The 21,032-nt window shown below is 55.4% G+C and overlaps 1 protein-coding gene across 2 annotated transcripts in view; it reads left to right on the top strand.

Moving 5' to 3' along the window:
- PPP2R2B (protein phosphatase 2 regulatory subunit Bbeta) overlaps positions 1–21,032 on the top strand; it is a 107,708-nt gene that overhangs the window by 80,974 nt on the left and 5,702 nt on the right. For both annotated transcript variants that reach the window (XM_013945976.2, XM_067304770.1), the window contains exons 2-6: positions 8,873–8,970; positions 9,715–9,880; positions 13,007–13,119; positions 19,972–20,149; positions 20,789–20,953. In XM_013945976.2, the coding sequence (XP_013801430.1) occupies positions 8,873–8,970; positions 9,715–9,880; positions 13,007–13,119; positions 19,972–20,149; positions 20,789–20,953 (720 nt within the window). The remainder of the gene's footprint in view (positions 1–8,872; positions 8,971–9,714; positions 9,881–13,006; positions 13,120–19,971; positions 20,150–20,788; positions 20,954–21,032) is intronic.

Genomic DNA, 21,032 nt, shown 5'->3' on the forward strand with positions numbered 1-21,032 from the left:
CTCCAGCTCTCGAGGAATTAGGGAAAGAATTGTCCTGAGTACATTATCTGCAAAACTCTTGGGCTTGTGTGTGAGAGCGTTGGGTCATGGGACTACCCAGCCTACCCAATCCAAGAGAGACCTGTTTCCCTGGAAAAGCAGCCAAAGAGGAAGGAGATGCAGAAATAAATGACAAGGATCAGGTCCTTATGGCTTGTTCCGCCTGGATTTCCAGCTGTTGCAGATTCCTCTGAATTACATAAAAAGTGCAGGTCATGGGGACCATTAGGTGCTGGTAGGGCTAAACCGTTGCCCTGTGCTCTGCCTCCATGTATTAGGACTGATTGGTTTAGAGACGAATCCCCTCTAAGTCCACCCAAAACATCCCTGCCAGATGGGCCACAGCTGTGACCCCTTCCAAGGAATGGGGGAGGCAACAGTCAGTCGCTTGGACTTGGAGCAAGTCAAAACTTGAAGCTTTTATTATGTTCTTGTCAATGTTTTGGCAGGAACAAAACCAATCCTAAACCTTGGGTGAAAGACTTGCAGATTTATTTTCCGCCTTTTTTTCTCCTGATTATTGTTACATGATGCTCTTCTTGCAGAGCTTCCGTGGCCGTAAGCAGACACATCCTTCTGGCTTCCGCTGAGCTCCACCAGCTCGGCATCTGTCCTATACAGTCGCAGCAAGAGCACCTATCCATTGCTTGTTTTTGGGAGTGAAAATCTGGGGTCATTTCATGCAGGGACATCCCAGTTATGGTTGGAGCAATCTCCATGAAGTGCACTAGAAGTTCTGGCTTTTTCGGAAATGAGCGCAGCCAGAGCAGGAGGCTGGGCACATCTGACCTTGGAGAGGTGCCACCGGGAAGTGATTTAGCTGCCTCACGGCTGAGTCACGGCAGGTGACTCGGCGCCAGGGCTCGGCTGCGCCGGGCTCTCCAACGTCGGTGCCTGGGGTGAACGAGTAGGCAGTGCCTGACGTCTGCAGGAACGGCTGAGCTTGAAGGGCGAAGCCGTGCGTAGCAACGTGGAGATGTCAGCTCGGGGTCTTGTTGGATTGGAAATGACTAATTTTATGGTTATATCGCTGACTCCGTTGTGGATGACAAGCCCCAAAGGTTGCTCTTCACCATCATCCCACCGTAGCAAACATGTCATACCGACGCTCACGGTGATGCTCTTCCCGCCTCTGGGGCTCACGGAGCACGAAGCCTGGCAAAGATATCCATGTGCGTGTCGTGACCCCGCTCTGCGGGCGGAGCGGGGTGGTGCACGGGAGGCTGCGTGGCCGTCCTGGGGCCGCAGCAAGCCGGCGCAGGGCTCCTGCCACGAGACGCCGGACGAGGCTCTGCCGGCGTCCGCCGGGCACCGCGAGCGGGCCGGTCGTGGGAAGTGGGCACGGTGACTGCTGCACGTGCCGCAGGAGCACAAGCACGCGCACGGCGCCGAGCACGCGTCTCGGCCGGTGCCTGCAGCCCGCCCTGCCGCCTTGCCCCGGGATCATCTAGCTGGCTTCGCGATAGCGCGTGCTTTGCTAGAGAGCTAGTTAAAAACGGCGGCTCGTCCAGTAAAGCTGCTGGAGGCTGCTGCGCTCGGCTGGAAAGGGCGTGCGTGCGTGCTGCGGACGGGCTCTTCCCAACCTCATCCCGTCCCTGCCAGGGGACGCCCATTGCGCCGGTGCTGCGCGGGAGGAAGAGTGCGGGCGGGCGGCGGGCCGGGAGCCGGGAGCGGGGTGCGAGGGCTCCCGGCAGCACCTGGCGCCCCACGGCACGGCGCGGCACCGCAGCGGTCCGGACCCTGCCGGCGGGGCGCTCCCCCCGCTCCGGCTGGCCTGTTTTTAATAACCGGCCCGTTTTCCCCTTCTCCTGACAAAAGGAGAGGGGGAAGGGAGCTCCTTGTCGAGCATGTGCGTGTGTATTTTATAAATTTCCTATTTTTCTGATAAAACTGTATCAGTGCTGCGGAAATCAAATCCAATCCTCAATATTTTTAGCATGAAAGCATTAAGGCACATTAATGCGCTTCAGACGGGGAGAGCTGCAGGCTGGTGCAGCGGCTCCAGGAGGAAGATCACCATGGAAACGGTTTTCTTTAAATTCCACGCACTCGGGGCACTGAACGTGTAGGAAGCGGCGAAGGAAATGAAAAAGCAAGAAAAGAGAGGAGCCTTTTTCCCTTCTGTTGTCACAAAACTGCTGTAGGAGCCCTGGGAGAAACAGGCGTAAATTGTTGATCATTTCAATACAAATACGTATGAGTTTTAATTAACGATTGCTCTGTCTTGTCTTTCGAATGAGGCGGGTGGGAATCGGCAGGCAGCAGCCTGCAGCGGGACCAGGCTGCGTGCGAGAGCCACAGGTTTGCCGAGAGATGCCTTAAAAAAGGATCTGCTGCCGCCCTGCACTCGTGAATTTTAATCCTTGAAGAGCTCCCTCGTGTCACCCGCTGGGGAACGGGGGACGTTTCCCTGCCCCTTAGCGCTGCTTAGAGATACCCGAGACGAGAGCAGAGCCCGCTGGCACCTGGCGCGACTCCCGTTGGCGGCGGAGGTTTGGGTCGGGTGGGGGTTTCTGCCGGGACGGGCGTCCTCGTCGCCTGCCGGCTGGGGGGGACGATCACCAGCGGCCGAGGGAGAGTCGCAGCTGCTTCTGCACCTGTCTCGGGCACGGCGTGCGGCGCGCAGGCCACGGGGTGAAATGCTTCCTGGGGATATTTGAACGGAAATCACGCCGAGCACAGCATTATTCAAATCCATGGAATTATACCTATCTTTTAGAAACAGAGAGATTGCAGGTTTTTTTTTTTTTTTTTTTTTGTAAATGATGGAAGTGTATTTTTAGCCAGGCACTGTTATTTATACCTGTATGAAATCCTGACGGTGGATGTGAGCAAATAATCAGATAGGGACAGTGCAGCCAACTCCGGGGGCTCGGAGCTCCCCCTTTGCTGCGCCAACTAATAAATCAATGAAGGGGCCAGGGTGGCTTATGGATTTTTCATAGATTCTGGCCCCAGATGTTTTAAATAGTTCTGCTGACAAGGTAATGCATTAGATGGCCAGGCACTGCCTGAAAAATGTCTTACTGCAGCACTGGAAGTTTTTTTTTAATTCACTGAAAAAAATGAATGACTTAAACATAACCAGTGGCTGGTGATGGAGAAGATTAAATAGTGCAAAACAAATGTATTTCCAACTGAGTAATTTTAGAAGGAAAAAGTACATCTTAATGTGAGGTGCACATTAAGACTTTTTTGTGATTGCCTTCAAAGTGCCTCGGGTTGCTGTTGCCGCTTCTGTTCTCAATCTGTTCACAGCGCTTTCTCCTGGTGACGCCTCTGCTAGTGCGAGGCCCGGCCAGGAGCCTCGTGGGGACGTTCGGAGGTGCCCAAGGTCACCCACCACGCGCACCATTTCCTGCGGTGCTGGCCTGCTCTCAGGCTTTTTTCTTCTCCTTATTGCTAGGTGCATGTTGCTGTTGCTCGGGTATCATCGGGTACTATTGGATAGCTCTAGAGGGACATGGGAGTAGGGCTTCGGTTCCCTCTTCTGCAGATCAGAAAGCGGCTGAGATCTTGCCGCTTGTTCCCTGTGAATAAGGCCACCCCTGCACCACAGCTATGGCAGAAAAGTTCCTCCGTAAACCTGCCCTTGGTTGCTATGTCCCAAGGACGGGAGCTGAGTTTGCAGGGTTGGTTGAGTCTGGGTGGCTCCAGCAAAGACCCCTCAATCTCAGCTAGTCACCTTGGGGCTTCCTCTGTGCTCTGTGGAGAGAAATAGGTCTTTCCCATGCGTGAGTCATCCCGATAGGTCTGGTGAGCCGCACCTGGGATGCAAGCTCGGGCGATCGGCATCGGCCTGGTGGTCCTGGAGGCATCTGAGGTGGCTCAATTCCTGCGGCGTTTTGACTCGTCCCTCGGGGAGGACGGAGCAAGCTGAGCGGAGCAGCGGGAAGGGCTGGAGGGGTGAGCTGGGCTTGTCAGCAATACCGTCGTCCCTGACACCACTGCTGCACTGAAGGGAGGCAGAGGTGCTTCGAAGGAGTGGAAAGCGCCTGGAGGTGTCCGAGTGCCTCCTGTGCGCTGGCAGTGCTGAAGGCTGCAGAGCTTTTGGGTGATGTCCCTGCTCCGAATCGGCAGCTGGAGTCGCAGGTCCATCGGACGCGGTCTCTTTCCTGCCTTGTCTGCGTAGCAGAGGTATCCGCACCGGAGACTGGGAGCTGCCGTCTGCCATCTGCTATTTTAACTTTGTTAGATGAGAACTCAAACCTCAATTCCTATGGACTTCATCCCACTCACCTGCAGGACAAGATTAAGCCTTGGGTTGCCCTCTGCACCACGCTGCTTTGGTTAAGCAGCCTTAAGGCTGATTTCATGGTGACCTTAACGATATATTGACACAGGCTTTACTAATGTTGTTATATGGCGATAGAGAATCTGAACGTCTCTCTTCTGCTGCGGATGTCCTGCTGCACAGGTTGCATTAGCCTAATTTCAGACATGGGGGAGGGAGGCACATGGGGATTAAAGCGTGTGAGGTCTCAGCAGTCAGACACAGCTGAACCAGGGACCCGTCTCCCGGGTCCTCACCCGGCGTGGCCGGTCCCGGAGGCTGCTCCTGAACGGTGCCGCCGCGGGCAGAAGGCAGCAGCCTGCAGGTCTGCGAGGGAACAAGCTGGCTAGAAGGACGTGCACCGAGACGGATCCAGCCTGCACCGAGCTGGTGGGCAGTTTTCATCTGCGGCAGTCCTGGGAAATGCCAGCTCTGAGTTGCTGCTGTATGCGTGTCTATTTTCATGCCTGCCTTGAATGAGAAGCAAACGGATTAGGAAATCACTGAGCAGGGTAGTTAGCAGCAGACATATAGTTAGAAACTAACAAGTTAGAGTTATAAAAATTTTCCTAAACTGGAAACTTTAGATACATTGCCAACTGGAAACTGTCATGAATGAAAATCTCTGCTTTAATTAGGGTTTAGCTCAAGCTGCTGAAGCAGATTTGGTTCCAAATGCAACGTTTCTCAGTATTTGGGCATGTCTGCTTTTAGCTGTGACATCTATATCCAGCTATGGATGCAATTACATGTGAGAATGGGAACATCTTTTGGCTTAATTTTGCAGGGATTTATTTTTTCTTATGTTTGTTAGACCCAACGTCCTTTCCTTGAAATTTTCCTTGCAAATCGGTTTCTGATTCTACAAGGTCATCAAATTTTGCAGCAAGTCTGTCATTTTTAGCAGCATGGCTGGGACTTGCCCTGCCTAGGTATTCACTGCAAGCTTTTAACAGGCATTCAGAAATACCTGTCCTCTCCTTTGGGAGGCATTGGCTCAACTGGGTGATTATATGAAAGAACTGTGTCAGGTAGATGTTTTGTTTGCTGAGGTTTTGCTAATTTTGTTTCTGAGATGCTAGCTTTAGTGCAGCCAGGGTCTGCTTCCTGCAGGGAGCTGTGTGGGTCCGTGCAGTTCTGGCCTATCCGTGTAGCGAAGGCACAGTTAAAGAGTGGGGTGGGTGCACGAGAGGTTTGTTTTCCCCAGGAGATGCTCGTTTAACAGCATCGTCAAGAAAGCCTCTCCGCTGTGGGAGGAGGAGGTGGTGAGGCTAGACCGGGGACAGTGCACGGCGGTCCTTTGCACGCACACCTCTGCTGCTCTGTCCTCGAGCCGGTGGCACGGCCGAGCCGTCCCTGCATCGGCAGCTCGCGCCCGTGCCGCGGCCGCCGGGGACCAGGAGCTGGGTGCAGCGAGACCTTGCACCGCCTTCGCCCCAGGGCTGTCCCGAAGGGTAGGAGAGGTGAAGCGCAGCCGCTGAGGTCCTCGCTGGTCATCGCTACCCCTCCACCAGCGCCTGTGAGTGGTCGCTCGTTCGCACCCTTTCCTTCTGGGTTCTCCCTCAGGGCTAAGCCTGGCACTTCCTCCACGCTTCGCTGCGTTCCCAGCTGACTGCCGACATCTATCCGAGTCATAACACAGGAGAATGACTTGGGGACAGGAAAGGATATTCCACCGACCCCAGCTTTGCGGTGCGGAGGGTGTCAGGCAACCTAGATGTCTGTGATAAGCGTTGCTTCTACCTCCCCCCTCCCAGCTGCCCCATAAATCTTTGAAAAATCAGGCAAGGCTTTTTCTTTTTTTTTTTTTTTCACCTTGGATCTCCTTTCTTGTTCCGTCAAAAACAAGTAATAAAGATGAAGGAATCGCACAGAGGGGGTTCACGGAGGTCGTGCTGCTCCGATGTAAGTAATCTAGCTGTGTGTTTATTGTTTAGTTAAGGTGCGGCGCGATGGAGGGAGGCTCCTGCTCGCGGCGGAGGGGAGTCGGGGGGGTGCCGGGGAGGCGGCGCTCGGTTGCTTCCAGTCTGGTTAGGTTTGAAATGGTCAGACAGAGGTCAGAGGATGTGTATCGCGTTATCTGCTGCATTCATGGGTTGCAGACCTATTGGCAGGGATGTGATCTGTTAAAAGAGATCTTTGGAGAGTGCAAGAATAGCATAAGCACCCAAGAAATATGTGTAAATTAGGTTTCCTAAGGGGAATCGGTGGGGGGGACTGTCCAGGGCCTCAGTTTTCCCAACTGCAAAATGGGAAGGATATTTAACCGATGGCTTTGAAGCTCTGTGTTCACCAAACCTAATCAAGAGAGAAATAACAGTCGCACCTGCAGAAGCTCAGGATCCATTCGCTGACTTTACAAGGGTGAAACTCCGACCGGAGGCGCTCCGTGCTCGGCCACGCAGCCGGCTCTGCCGCCATCAGCCGGGCTTTTCACTGGCCTAAGCAGCGAGTAGAGTTTGGCCCTTCTGCATTGCTCCTAAGTCTTTTTATTAAAGTTAGTAACGGATGGCTAGAACCTTCCTGGCGGGTTTTGCTGCCCGCAAGCGCAGCCTGGAGCAAGAGGGCTCCTTGCGTTGGAATGAAGCGCTCGGCCTCGGAGCTCTTCCGGCAGGCGCCCGGCTCCCGTTTGTCCAGGAGGACACGGTTTGCCGTAGCCTCTGGCCTTCGCTCCTGCAGCGCCGTCCCCGTCTGCGGCGGCATCGTCTCCCTGCACCTATCCACAACAACCAAACACTGCAAATGAATTAAGACAAACTTCCAAGCGTGTTCACATGTCATCGCAGATCTGCTGAATGCTGGGGAGATGGGGCAGTACGGCGAGGGCGCGCGAGTATTGATGGAAGCAGCATGGAGTTCATTGCTCACCTGCCTGCTGCCATCTGGATCCTCCCAGCTCAGCAGACGTGCAGGCTCTCGTGCGGCGTCAGGCAGCGATCTGGAGAGGGAGCGGGGACGTGCGTCCCCTCGAAGACGTAACGCTGCGGGCAGGATGAATAAATCGCGGATGGTCTCGCGTCCGCGGTTCCTTCTGCTGCTTCCCTGCTTGCATCGTTCAGAACCGGGGTCGGCCGCACGCCGGTAGCGGGAGAGGTGGAGCGTGCAGAGCCGAGACGCGGCAGCTGCGGGTGAACCGAGCGCGCCCCAGGATGGGGCCGAGATTCCCCCCTCGCTCTGCGGGTTTGCGAAGATCCGAGTTGTGCCGGTTATCCTGGGGGCCGAGGCTCGGGATCAGAGGCTGGAGGTCGGTCCGAGGGCCCCCGGGAGGAGGTCAAGCTCTCGGTCTGCGGGGCGAGGGAGGAGGGCTGCAGCCGCCCCCTCGGGTCGGGCCGGGCCGGGCTGGGCCGGGGCGGCTCTGCAAAGCCGGCGGGCTCCGACCGCGGATGTCGGGGATGGCGGTTGGGTGCGCGAGCTTCTGGGAGGCGCCTGAGACTGCTTGTATGGGCTGCACAAGCGCATACTGCACACAGGTAATGGAAATTAAGAGAAAAAGATTAATCCTGTCAGCCGTCATCGCAGCGACTAGCTGGCTGATACCGTGACTAACTGCCTGTCGTTGCAAAATCGATCCCGCAGCCGGAGCTGGGTCTCCGAGGCCGCGTTCGCTCTTCCCCCTCCGCTGCTCTGGGCTCGCGGAGCGCGGCGCTCAAAGCAACTGGTGGACGCCAGTCGGGCGGTAATTGCCGTGGAATTAACCTTTGGCACTGCTCTAAAAATAGGCCTAATAAATCCAGTCATTAGCAGCTCTCCCGCTCGCCTTGCCTCAAGGGCAAGCGCTGCCGATTAAAGCCTTCAACGCGGCTTCGAGGCCCCGAGCGTCTCCTCGCCTCTGCCTGCTTCCCCTGCCGGGGCCGCCTGCCCGGCCGAGGGTTTCGCCTCACGAGGCCGATTCCGGCCTTCGCTCCGTTTTGTGGGGAGGGCGAACAGCGAGAGCGCGGTGCCTCGGGGGGGCGAGAGAAAGGCACCGTTTTTACTTGTTTTGGCGGACGACGGGGGGGTCGGCAACGGGCAGAGGAACCTGCCGTGACTGACGCAGTCGGTCTGGTTGGGTGAGCCGGGGCGGGCAGAGCGCAGACGTGTCTCGGTGCCTCGGCCCCTTCCTCTGGAGGCCGAGGCGAACGCCGGCCCCAGCGTCGGAGGGAAGGGGAGAAAGCCTGAGAGCAGCGGCGACGGGACCGCGCTTTTGCCAGCAAGCTGATGGTTCTCCCTGGGCACGGAGGGGCGATGTCACCAGTGCCCGCGGTCCGGACTCCAGGCTGAGCCTTCCCCGGCCGGCACGGAGCGGAGGTGGAAAATATCCTCTGAGCTGAGCCTGGCAGGAGCCCGGGCCCTGTGTGACAGAGTCACAGCAGCGCCGACCAGGTTTTAGTCCGTGCCCATCTGGAAATTCTGTGGTTGTTATGGCATACAATGGAAAAACTAGGATTTCTGGAAATTTCACGGGGGAGACAAAACAATGCTAACACCGATTGCCTTAGCAGTGTGGGCAGTGGTGCCTTTAGATGCCTGTGGAAAGCCGGCGTACAGTTACTTAAATTGTCTTTGTCTTCTTCTTTCCAGCTGACATTATCTCTACGGTAGAATTCAACCACACAGGAGAATTACTAGCAACAGGGGACAAGGGGGGTCGGGTTGTAATATTTCAGCGTGAGCAGGAGGTAAGTGCTGGTGCATGCAAAATGCCCATTTTATCCTTTTAAGAGAAGCTTCCCGCTGTTCCCTAATCTTTATGTGTCACTCTCAAACTCAGCTCCCTCCTGGCAGACTCCAAACTGAAAAGCGACTGTTAGCATGAACAGGGCTAGATGCCATCTCTAAAACGCCCTCAGAAGCACACTGGGCTCTCTGCATCCCTTTGCTTTCCTTGCAGCCTGCCGGACCGGGGCGTAAACGGGACCGTGCTGGAGCGTTTTGGTGCCCAGCCGCCGCGAGCGTCCCCTTCGCCGGACCGGGCCGCCTCGCTCCTCCTGCGCGTTTCGCAGCTCCGGCGATGCTCGTCCCCGCCGTGCACGTGCAGGAGCACGCGAGGGTCGGGCGGACGCGGGGCTCCGCGTTTGCGCTCGGCGTTCGGCAGGGGATTTAACGGCTGCTGCGTGTGCTGCCGGCCCAAATGCGGTGACCAAAAGCTGCTGCAGGCCCCAGCAGCCTGGAAGGTTTTTTCCCTCCGTTTCCAAAGCTGTCTCGTTTTAATTGGTCTGGCACGTCCCATGTGGTATTTCGCAGTCTGATCTGGCTGCGAGCAAATCTCCCCTCGTGGATGTGATTGCTTAAGGTGGGAAGGGATGAGCGATGCCCGGCCGTGAAAAACGTTGAGCGGCCGGGGGGACGCCGGGGCCGGGTCGCCTTGCCGCGCCGGCTCTGACGCTGCCGTTCGTTCCTGTCCATCCCCGTTCCCCGCGCAGAGCAAGCACCAGCCGCACCGCCGCGGGGAGTACAATGTCTACAGCACCTTCCAGAGCCACGAGCCCGAGTTCGATTACCTGAAGAGCCTGGAGATAGAGGAGAAGATCAACAAGATACGATGGCTCCCACAGCACAACGCCGCCTACTTCCTCCTCTCCACCAACGGTACGTGCGCCGCGGGGCCTCCTACCCTGCAAAAGATGTGCTGAAAACTGCATTAAAACTATATTAAGAGTATGTTCAAAGGACGTAGGCTCACCTCACTGCAAAACGCTGGTGAGAGCAGGGGAACCGGCACCCAGCCAAAACCTCCCGCGGAGCACGCTTTGCATGCAATTCCTGTGCTTTTGCCTTTATTTCACAGTTTTTATTCCCTGTATGGGAGAGGTCTTGTCCCTCCGCTGTATAACTTTGCTATTATTACTTTTTGGAAACTGTTCTCTTCTCTTTTTTTTTTTTTAAGAAAAACTGCAGGAGATTTGTTTCAATTCAATGTACAGCTGTGTTCGGCTGAGCAGTTTCATGTTATGTGCAGATAAATATCAGGAGGATCCAGGAATATTACTTGGGATGAATGGGACCTTAAGATGGATGTGACTTAATTACTTCAGGGGAAAAGGAGGGGTCTAATTATCTCCATAACCAACTTACTTTGTATTATATAATTTACTCTATTGATCATTCTAATAAAATGCAAAGACTTATTAAACTCATTTGGGGGGAGACTCATTGAAATGCAATGAAGATTAATTATAGAGTATAATGTTCTGTTAATTGAGTTTTTAAATAGTTTTTTGATTAACAGGGATATTATCTTTCCATTTGGGATGGTGTTTCATGTGCTAGCAGGTTATCAAAATGATTCTTTTTAAAATATTCCCATGTTATGTTGTGTCCTTTTGTTCTTGCTGTTAAACTAACCTTATATACAGAGACCCCCTGAAGTAAAATGGGTTAATAAAAACAAAATTAATAGCAGTCAGTTGGAGTTACTGTGTAAAAGAGAAAATTAAGATGAATGATAAGGCTGTGTATAAAACCTAGTGGAAGTGGTGATAAACTGCTGATAGAGCGGCTGCCAGGAGAGAGGAAGGAAAACACCATTATTCAAGACGGAGCCCCGTGTTCCTGGGGCTCCTCTGCCTGGGAGGCTCGGCGGCATGGGATGGAGAGGACGGAAGGGATGGAGGGGAGGAATAACCCCGTGCACCAGTACAGGTTGGAAAGCAGCTCTGCGGAGAAGGACCTGGGAGTGCTGGTGGACACCAAGTTGACCAAGAGCCAGCAATGTGCCCTTGTGGCCAAGAAGGCCAATGGTATCCTGGGGTGCATGAGGAAGAGTGTTGCCAGGAGGTCAAAGGAGGTGATCCTCCTCCTCTCCTCAGCCCTGGTGAGGCCCCATCTGGAGTACTGCGTCCAGTTCTGGGCTCCCCAGTACAAGAGGGATGTGGCACTACTGGAGAGAGTCCAGTGGAGGGCTACAAAGATGATGAGGGAACTGGAGCATCTCTGTTATGAGGAAAGGCTGCAAGAGCTGGGCCTGTTTAGCCTGGAGAAGAGAAGACTGAGGGGGGGGATCTTGTCAATGTATACAGATATCTAAAGGGAGGTTTTAAGAGGATGGGGCCAGACTCTTCTCAGTGGTGCCCAGCGACAGGACAAGAGGCAACGGGCACAAACTTAAGCACAGGAAGTTCCACCTAATTATGGGGAAAAACTTCTTCACTGTGAGGGTGACAGAGCCCTGGAACAGGTTGCCCAGAGAGGTTGTGGAGTCTCCTTCTCTGGAGATATTCAAAACGCGCCTGGACGCAATCCTGTGCAACGTGCTCTAGGCGACCCTGCTTGAGCAGGGGGGGTTGGACTAGATGATCTCCAGAGGTCCCTTCCAACCTCAGCGATTCTGTGATTCTGTGATTACAGGCGGTATTTCCTGCCTGAACTGTGTCATAAGGAAAATTATTAACTTTGAAACCCTCTCTAAATAATGAATTTTAAATTCACGCACAGATCACCAGTGTGCGCGCTCTAAAACACACCCTACGGCTGCTGTGATGGGTCACGCCAGTCCCTGACAGAATTGCCCCAAGGGGGAATCACACCCTCCTCCGCAGCACCAAGGGCGTTAAAGCTCAATTAATTTTGAAATTGCTCTGGAAAAGCAACCAGTGGCCCCTAGGTAATTGCCGTAGGAGCTAGGAAACGTGGGAGGAGGAGGCTGATGTCAGGCTCCTCTCCCAGGTGACTGCCAGTAGATGCACAGATGTGTGCAGGTGTGTGTGTGTGTGTGTGTGTGTGTGTGTGTGTGTGTGCGCGCGTGTGTATGCGTGTGTGTGTGTGCGCATGTCTGTGTGTATGCACATCTGCGTCTGTGTGCATGTCTGTGAGCATGTGTGTGCATGCAAGTGTGTGCACACGTGTGTGTACGTGCATGTGCACGTGTGTGGGTGTGCACACACACACCTGTGCGCCTGTGCACCTGTATGTGCGCACATGTATGTGTGCATGCATGTGCACGTGTGTGGGTGCACATGTGCATATACACATGCATGTGTGTGCACACACGTATGTGCATGCATGTGCACGTGTGTGGGTGCGCACACACCTGTATCTGTGCACACGTGTATTTGTGCATGCATGTGTGTGCATGTTTGTATGTGCATCATGTGAGTGTGCGCACACATGTATGTATGCATGTGTGTGCGTGCACATATGTGTGCACATGCATGTGTGTGCACACCATATGTGTGCGTGCGCGCACGCATGCATTTGTGCATGCATGTGCATCTGTGCAGCAGCAAGGAGTGGAGCAGTGGCATGTAGCTCCGGCCCGTTGCCGGGGATGTTTCCCATTCAGCGCCCCGACACCAGCTGCATCCCGCGTGCTGAGTGCTGGTGCCGCGCGGCTGCCTCTCGGAGGGGTTGTGGACCCCGGCGCGCCCCACGTTAACACTGATGGTTGAGGTGCCATGTCTGGGGCCGAGCCTTGGGAAATCAGTTCTCATACAGGTTGTCCATTAATCCAATAGTTTGGGAGTTTGTTCAGCAATCTTCTTAACACACGTCACAAATGCTTTGCAGGAATAAGGAAACAGAGGTCTCAGGATAAAGTATTTTGGTGAGAGTTAATTTTCCGAAAGAGGGTTTTTTTCTGTGTGACTTCTGTGCTACTTTCGGTAAGCTGAGGACCAGGAGACAGCAGAGTTTCAGGGTTAAAAGCACCTGCTGGGGCCTTACGGCTGCTGCCGGGCGCTCCAGGCGTAACGGTGTCCCCTCTCTCCCGCCATGCAGATAAGACCGTGAAGCTGTGGAAAGTGAGCGAGCGAGACAAGCGGCCGGAGGGCTACAACCTCAAGGATGAGGACGGCCGCCTGCGGGACCCCTCCATGATCACCACGCTGCGGGTGAGTGGCGCGGACCGCCGCTGCCGGGCGCCCCTCGTGCCAAGCACGGCCTCCCGCCCGGCTTTCCCGCGGCCCCCGGGACAAGGGCGGCCTCCCCCGTGCAAGCCGGGGCTGCGTCCTCCCTGCTAGCGCCCGGTTGGACGCTGGGCTGGAGCGGGGCTTTCTGCCTGCGTGTCACATCCCGCTGCACGGGGCCGGCGGCGACACCAGGCAGCGGCTAGTGCTCCCAGCGGTGCGAGGAGCTGCCGGCACCCGGCCGACATCCTTCCCTGCGGAGCAAGAAGACACTTCGTTCCGCGTGTCCCTTTAGCCGCTGCCACGCTTCCGTGGCGTTTCCGGGCAAGTGCGGCCAGCAGCGTCCGTGCCAGCTCCGCGGAGCCGGGAAAGGCAAGCAGCGACCCCAGCCTGGTGCCTTCCCGCCAGCCTAGCGCCGGGAGCTTGCGAGCCAGGCACAGCCCAAGCTGCTTGCTTTCAGCCCTTTATTCGTTTTCGGAAGGAGCTTGGTGCAGCGCTGGGCTGGAGGCACTTGCGGCTTTGCTGTCCTTCATTGCACGCTGCGCAATGACGTGCTGCAGGCTCCCCGTCTCTGGCAGCAACCCCGCGGGAAGGCATGGCTCCTGCTTTGCAGCCACGGGAAGAGGTAAAACACGGTGTAAATGCTCAGTATTGCGGTTATTAGTATCTGCAAGCGTGATGTCTGCCATCCCTAAGGATGGGAGATTGAGGAGTCTTCAGCCAGCTCCAGCTCCAGCTAATGTCTTGATGATTTTACTTAGACAGATATTTACATAGCTGTAACCGCTTTACTGCAGCTTAGCATATCTTGTACGCTTACCTGCCCCGTGGTGCGCCCGTTTCGGAGTAACGCTGCATCCGCCCGCAGCTGAATTTTCAACCACAGCCAGGCAAAAAAGGGCTTTAAAACCACCTTGCTGCAATCAGCTCTTATCCATTCCTCCTAACGGTTTAAGTTTACGCGATGAGCGTTGTTCTCGGGGGGGGGGGGGGGGGGTTTCTAACCCACATTCTGCAAAAGGAATATTTAACTCTGCTCAGACCGTAGCGTAGGGCTTTAGCAGAGCTGGTTTTGGAGCGCGGTGCCGGCACGCCGCCAGCCAGGGCATCCCAAAGCGCCGGCGTACGGAAGCGACTGTCCCCCGCGAGCGGCGAGGGCTGCAGTGTCCCGGGTGCCGCGGTGCTCTGCGCCCTCCGTGAGCAAAACCGGGGAGCTGACCCGGGCGAGACAGCGGGAGGCCCCGTTTCGCGATACGGCGCTTCTGATTTTTGCGTCATTTGTTTAAAAATAGAAGAAGCAGCAGGCTGTGCTTTTAGTGCTGCCTTAATATTTAGTACTTGAAGTACAAATGCGAAGCGCCGGAGCGCCAGGCAGGCGGCTCCCTCTGAAAACGGGTAATTACTGCTTTGAATCGCACCGAAGCGCTGACCCCGAATCTGGGTCAGCCATGCCGAGAATTAGCGTTTCAGGGTGGGATTTCAGAACAAAGCCTCAGGAGAAACTTCACAAGTAACCTTTGCCGAAAACCAGCAGAATCAGTCAAACACCAGACTGCGGGGGGAAGAGTCCTCATCGTTGACAGCGGTTGCTGTGACCCCCCCCCCCCGAGGAGGGAGATGTTACGCTGCCGCGCGGAGGTGCGATTTGCAGGCAGGAAACGCAGGACGTTTTGGAACGCGATCGGGCGAAGCGCTCAGCGGGGCGCCGCAGAGCGTCGCGGGCAGCAGAAACCCTGCCGCCTCGCAAGCTTCAGCCCCGGCTTTTGCGAGCCGCTGCGGCTCTCTGCCAAGGCGGTGGTGTGTCCGTGTGTCGGACAGAGGGACGCGCCAGTGTGAAGCTGCTGCTAAAGGATCTTCTCTTAGGGACCGCTCCCATCCAAGAAGAGCGGGATCTCCTTCCCGTGTTTGCAATACACCGGGATGTGCCTGGGAAGTCCTTGGGGTCCAGGGAGGACCTGAACGGTGCGTGGCCTTGAGAGCTGCTCGGAAGGATTTGCTGTCCTTCTTGCGCGTGCGCTGCCTGCCAGCCTGTCCGGCTGACGTCCCCTTCCTCCATGTGTCACCCCTCTTCCCTCTGTCCCCTCTCTGCGGCTTAGGAGCGTCTGTCCCAGCCTGCTCTGCTCGTCGGAGTCCCGGGTGCACTCGGGTGCCATTTGGGAACGACGGTCCCTGCCCCGTGCAGCTGAATTTCGCCCCAGCACTTTAAAATTTCAGTAACGGCAGAAGCACTTAACTGCCTGGCCTGGACATAAGTTCAGAGATCTGTTGCCCCAAGCAGCAGGTTCGTATCTCGCCCAGGTTATTAATGATGATGATCTGCTGATAATGAAGAGGCACGCGGCCCCCGGGACGCGGAACCCGGCAAAGCTGGTGGCGCCCGTGGCGGCAGCGCCCTCGTTGCTGCCCGCGCGGAGGGGACGCCGGGCCCGCGGTGACAAATTGCCCTGCCGGGCTCAGCGCCGCGTGGCCGTGACGAGCGGGTGCCTCGTGTCCCCGGGCATCGGCGCCGGAGCTGTCACGGAGCCGTCCCTGATTAAGAGCTGCCACTTCGCCCGCTCAGTCCCGGCGCAATCCGTCATAAATTGTGTTTTATATCTCCGTTTTGCCAGAGCGTTCAACTCTTTGGCTTCTGGGCACACTTTCGTGGAGAATTTGTACTTTATTCTCACTGCATCAAATATATACACGACACACAACTTAATGCATCGGTAGGTTGCTATATAAAGGGGACAGGGAAAGGAATGAGGGATTCTCTGGATAAAAATTGTTATGCTGCTAGTGCAGTGGCTGCTTCTGGTGCCAGAAGAGCATTTATGCCACAGCAAAGAAATTTGCTTATTTTTTTACATTTTCCAAAACATTATCATTTAAATGACAAGGTAATTTGAAACATTTGGCTTTTTTGGCTATAAAATGCATGTGGCAGAACTAATCAATTTCAAATGATCATCATCAAACCATTGCTACAGAAATAATAAAAAAAAAAAGGATTTTTTCCCATTTTCATTAGTCATTTAAATTGCTCTAAAGCAGCTCGATGTGTAATATTTGCATGCTCGGCTGAGCTCAAAATGCCGCTGGTAGCGTGGGCTCCTCTGGCGTAGCAGGAGAGCACCAGGCTCACCGTCACCCCGTGCCATCTCTGCCAGACACCATGTTTGCTCTCCCTCCAGTTGTGGAGAGCTGGGATGTGCTTGTGACCTATGGCGTTCACTGTCTTGGATTTACTTGATTTTTGTCGTTCTCTAAGCAAGGCCTCATTATAAAGAAAGAAGGGCTTGGGCTTCTGCCCCAGCACATCCAATCTTCTCCTTTTTTCTTTTCCCAGGTCATGAGTTGAATTCTCCCTTCTTTGGTGAAAAGTCATTATTCATCCATTGAGTACTGCAAACTCAGCTTGGAAAGCTGATGACCAGAATTGACCTTCCAGATTTTTTTTCTTGTTCATCTCTTTTTCCACAACAATTACACAATTGGTATCTATGTCTAGACACACTGTAAAAACAATGTGCCAGGCAGAATTTTCAGATAGGTTTAGATTGCTGGGAATTTGTGTTTGATAACACAGCTGTGCTTTTACATAATTCTTCCAAAAGTAGGAAGGCCTTAAACTGCTAGGTGAGATTTTACTGATGCTGACTCTTTTTCAATGGAAGAAATATGTAAAAAAGGTTTTAAAAGAATCACGTCTTTAAGTGGAATGTAATTCTAAGGAGTCCGCGGTGCCGTCGAACCCACCTCCTCTGGTGGGAAACTGAGGCAAAGAACCGGGAAGGTTTGGGCTCCCCAGTGTCCTGACTTTGTTTTGGACCCCAAACTGAAGATTTTGCTGTTTTGGACTGTAGTGATGTCAGAGAGCATGAGCTGAGCTGGTGTCCATAGTCCTCCCCCTTCTCCTGGGTCCCTAGCTGGGACCCAGACCCTTTTGGGGCCTCCTAGACCCTTTTGGGGCCATCTAGACCCTTTTGGGGCCACCTAGACCCCTTTGGGGCCGCCTAGACCCTTTTGGGGCCGCCTAGACCCTTTTGGGGACCGCACGTGTCAGTGTGGATCTTCAGCCGGCAGGAAGTCTGCGCTTGCATTTCGTTATAGGGAAAACAAACGCCAGAAGAAAGCACGTTCATGTGATGCTGAGCAGGAGTGGACACGTCTGGGGAAAGGGGTGAAGCCAGCAGCTCTGCGAGCTGCACGGACCCGTGGTTAGAGCAGGCTTGTCTTCACGTGGGACGGGACCTTCTCACGCTTCTCCAGGAAAGTCCAACAAGATGAAGCCCTGGAGAGCATTAAATTGTCCATCTGCCGTGAAAATAGCGTTCGATGTATATTTTGTCTGCAAAATATTAATCTGCAGGCAGTGCTGACCAGTCGCTCCTGCTGCTGGCAGCACAGAAAATGCCTTTTGGAGGTAAAAGGAGATAAACCTCAGGGAGCAAATCCAGGCAGGGCTTAGCCGGCACCTTGCAGGATTCATCCCCCGGCAGCTAGTGCCGCACTCTGCCTTGCCCTAACTGGATTACGCTTTCCTTCGCGCGGACCCAAGGCCAGGGTTAGCCTGGGCTTCAGTGGTGCAGCCGGCGGTGGCAGACCGAATCCAGCGGGAATCAGTACACAGGGGTTGCTCGCTGGCAGGGCTCGCGGCGTTCCTGGATCGGCTGCCACGGGAAGGGGCCGGTCATGTCCCTGCTTCCCTTGTCCGTGCTAGCGTCTTCCTGCCCGGGCTTGTCCCGTCGTGTTCGGAGCCCGCGTGACTTCTTGGTCTCCGGCATGTCCCGGGACACGGATCTGCACGGCCTCAGCGCGCCGCCTGTTCCGCACCTGCCGCTCCGCCGGCACTTCCCAGTTCTCGTCGGAAGCCGCTCGCGCCACAGAGGCTGCGGAGCCGCGGAGTGGAGGGTTTTACCCCCGTTCACGCGGCAGAGGCCTCGCCGGGCAGGGAGAGCGCGACGGCGCGTCGCCCGCGTGCCGGGCAAGCGGCACCAGCTCTTTTTCGCGGAAAACACAAAGAAAAATGAAGACATACTTTTTTTAAATGAAAAATGACTGGCATCCCCCCCCCTTCCTGAAAACAGAAAGTAATTTAATTTATTAGTGGTTTATTTTATTTGACAGCCTTTCTATGTACTGGATGCGGTTTGTTACACTGAATTACCCTTTAATGACGGGTATGTGTAACAGCAGACGCTGCCCGGCGGGTCGGATCGGCGCTGGAAGAAGGGATGCAGCTGGGCGTTTCCGATGACGGCGCTGGCTGGAGCCCCTGTCAGGGACCCTGCGTGCTTCCAAGGAAAAAGGAGAAAGTTTTATTTGCCGTCATGCTGGCAGCTCTTTACGAGCCACTTTCTCTGAGCAGCTGCTCCGTGCCGCCCTTGCGGGCCCGGCGCTGCCTTCGCCCCCTTTTCCCTGGTCTGGGCTTCCTGACTCCCGGCCGTTCCTGCCTCAGCATTGCGGTGCCGGCAGGTTTAAGTGTTTGCTGTTGATGCAGTTCAGGCGGACGCTTGCACCACGGGCACCCGGGGCGCCGAGGAGTGCCGGCGCCTACTGCGCCCGGGTCCGAATGCAGACTCTTGCGGTTGCACCAGGTGGAAAATCTTCCCTTAAAATATTCACCGAGGCTCAGGTTTGTTGCTTCTTTGGAAGTTTTACCTGGTGAAAGACCAAGTGCCGGACATCATGAAAAAAAAAAAAAATCCCCAGAATTTGTCTCTGAAGTAATATGTGAAAAATTATATTGGCTGAAGAATTTATCTTACTTCCCTGACTCCAGAAAGCTGGAGTGCCTGCGAGTAGCTGGCCGTGTACAACCCAGATAGATGGGTAAGAGTGCTGGGTCACTTGGAGTGCAGATTGCCACCAGCACTCTCGCTCAGACCCGTTTGCACTAGTTGCTTCGGATTGCAGTATTTATTGCAGTATTATTACGTGGTGGGAGTTATCCCGGCGATGTGGTCGGGCTGCATGTCACCATCTTGCTGAGCGAAATCTTATGCCGGAGCCTTTTGTGTATTTATTTATTTTTGTATCTAGAGATGCCTGGCTGAATCCTTTCTCTTTGCAAAACCGTCAGGTTCCCGACGGTCTGAGTGACAGCCCGTTTCCTGCGGTCGCTGAGCGAAACGCTGGACTGTCCCCAGATGGCTGAGCAAAGTCCTTCAGCGGCAAACGATGCATCATTGCACGTGTCGGGCTGGATTAGACGGCAGGCTCGTCACATTAAGCTCGGGCTGGGAGCTGGCAGCTCCTGCGTTCCCGTGTCACTCGATCCGGCCGTCACGCTCCCGTCCCCTCTGCGCCATGGGAAATCTCCCCGGGCAGCACGCGGATAATGTACGCAGTAATGAGGTAGCTTGAGGGAACAGCTTACGGGCAGACGGGAGTGCGGACTGACACCTTTCGGCTGCTTTAAGTTGCCTTAAGAGTGTTATATCTGAAGTTATTGCTGTGCTGCACCCTGCATGCAGTTTTGCCTGCTTCGGTCCGTCTGCTGGTGGTTACGTGAGTTAGGCTCATTAATCTAAAAGCAAAAAAAAGTATAGCTCTATTTTGTTCTTTCTCCATCTGTTTCTAGCTTTTACATTCCCTTTCCCTCTCTCTTCTCACCTCTTGATCCCATCACTTCACTGTGCAGCAAATCCCAAAGAGTTAACGGAAAAATCCGTGCTGACCCGGCTCTCTGAAAAAAATGCAGTTCTCCTAAAAGTGCTGCAGGATTTGCGGCTTGCGTGTCCTTGCGCACTGAGGGCTGCAGCCCGGTGCCCGCTCTGCAACGCGGGGCGGCACAGCGGTGCCGGTGCCGGTGTCGATGCCGCGGCTGACGCGGGGCTCTCTCCCGGCTCGCAGGTGCCCGTGCTGCGGCCCATGGACCTGATGGTGGAGGCCACCCCGCGGAGGGTGTTCGCCAACGCGCACACCTACCACATCAACTCCATATCCGTCAACAGTGACTACGAGACCTACATGTCAGCCGACGACCTGCGGATAAACCTGTGGAACTTCGAAATCACCAATCAGAGCTTCAGTATCCTTTGCTCCGCGGGGGCGGCTGCGCGCGGGAGAAGGAGGGAGCCGCGGCGGGACGCGGCGGGACGTGACGCGGCGCGGCGGGGTTTCGCCGCGGGGCGGGAGGCGGCCGGGGGGCGAGGGCTCCCGCGGGGGCAGGAGCCTCAGGGCACACGGGGAGCGGCGGCACTGACGGCGCGTTTCGGGGCGATGCTGCTGCCGGTGACAGGCTGCCACTCACGTCCCTCCCGCGGCCGCTGCCTCGGAAACAGCGCTGATCAGCAGCAATACTTATACGCTGTTTTCTCCCATGCCCCCGGGGCGCGCGGCAGCCTGAGGCAGCTGGGAACGTCTCAGCAGAAACCACATGCTTTTGGCCCGAAGCAGGGACATTCGAGCAGCATTGCAATGTGTGCCATTCTCCGGGGTGGGGGGGGCAAGGTGAAGAATGCTATTTTTGGTAAAAGCTTCAGGGATTTTAGATGACCTGAGTGAGTTTAGCCACGGTGCAAATGCAGCACCCAAAATGCTTGCTAAAAATTCCCAGCGGGACGAAAGCACAGGTGCTCCGGCGCCGTGCTGGTCTCCGTGGGTTCGGGGCGGCAGCTCGTGGGGTCCGGGACGGGGCTGCGCGTTCCCCTTGACCTGCCCCCGCCAGACATCGTGGACATCAAGCCGGCGAACATGGAGGAGCTGACGGAGGTGATCACCGCGGCGGAGTTTCACCCGCACCACTGCAACACCTTCGTCTACAGCAGCAGCAAGGGCACCATCCGGCTGTGCGACATGCGGGCATCGGCGCTCTGCGACCGGCACGCCAAGTGTGAGTACCGCGCCGGCACGGCGCTCGGCGGGGCAGACCGGAGGGACGGGAGCCGATCCGGCTCTGGCTTCGGCAGAGG

This window comes from Apteryx mantelli, chromosome 14 (assembly GCF_036417845.1).
Source record: "Apteryx mantelli isolate bAptMan1 chromosome 14, bAptMan1.hap1, whole genome shotgun sequence".
Classification (NCBI taxonomy): domain Eukaryota; kingdom Metazoa; phylum Chordata; class Aves; order Apterygiformes; family Apterygidae; genus Apteryx; species Apteryx mantelli.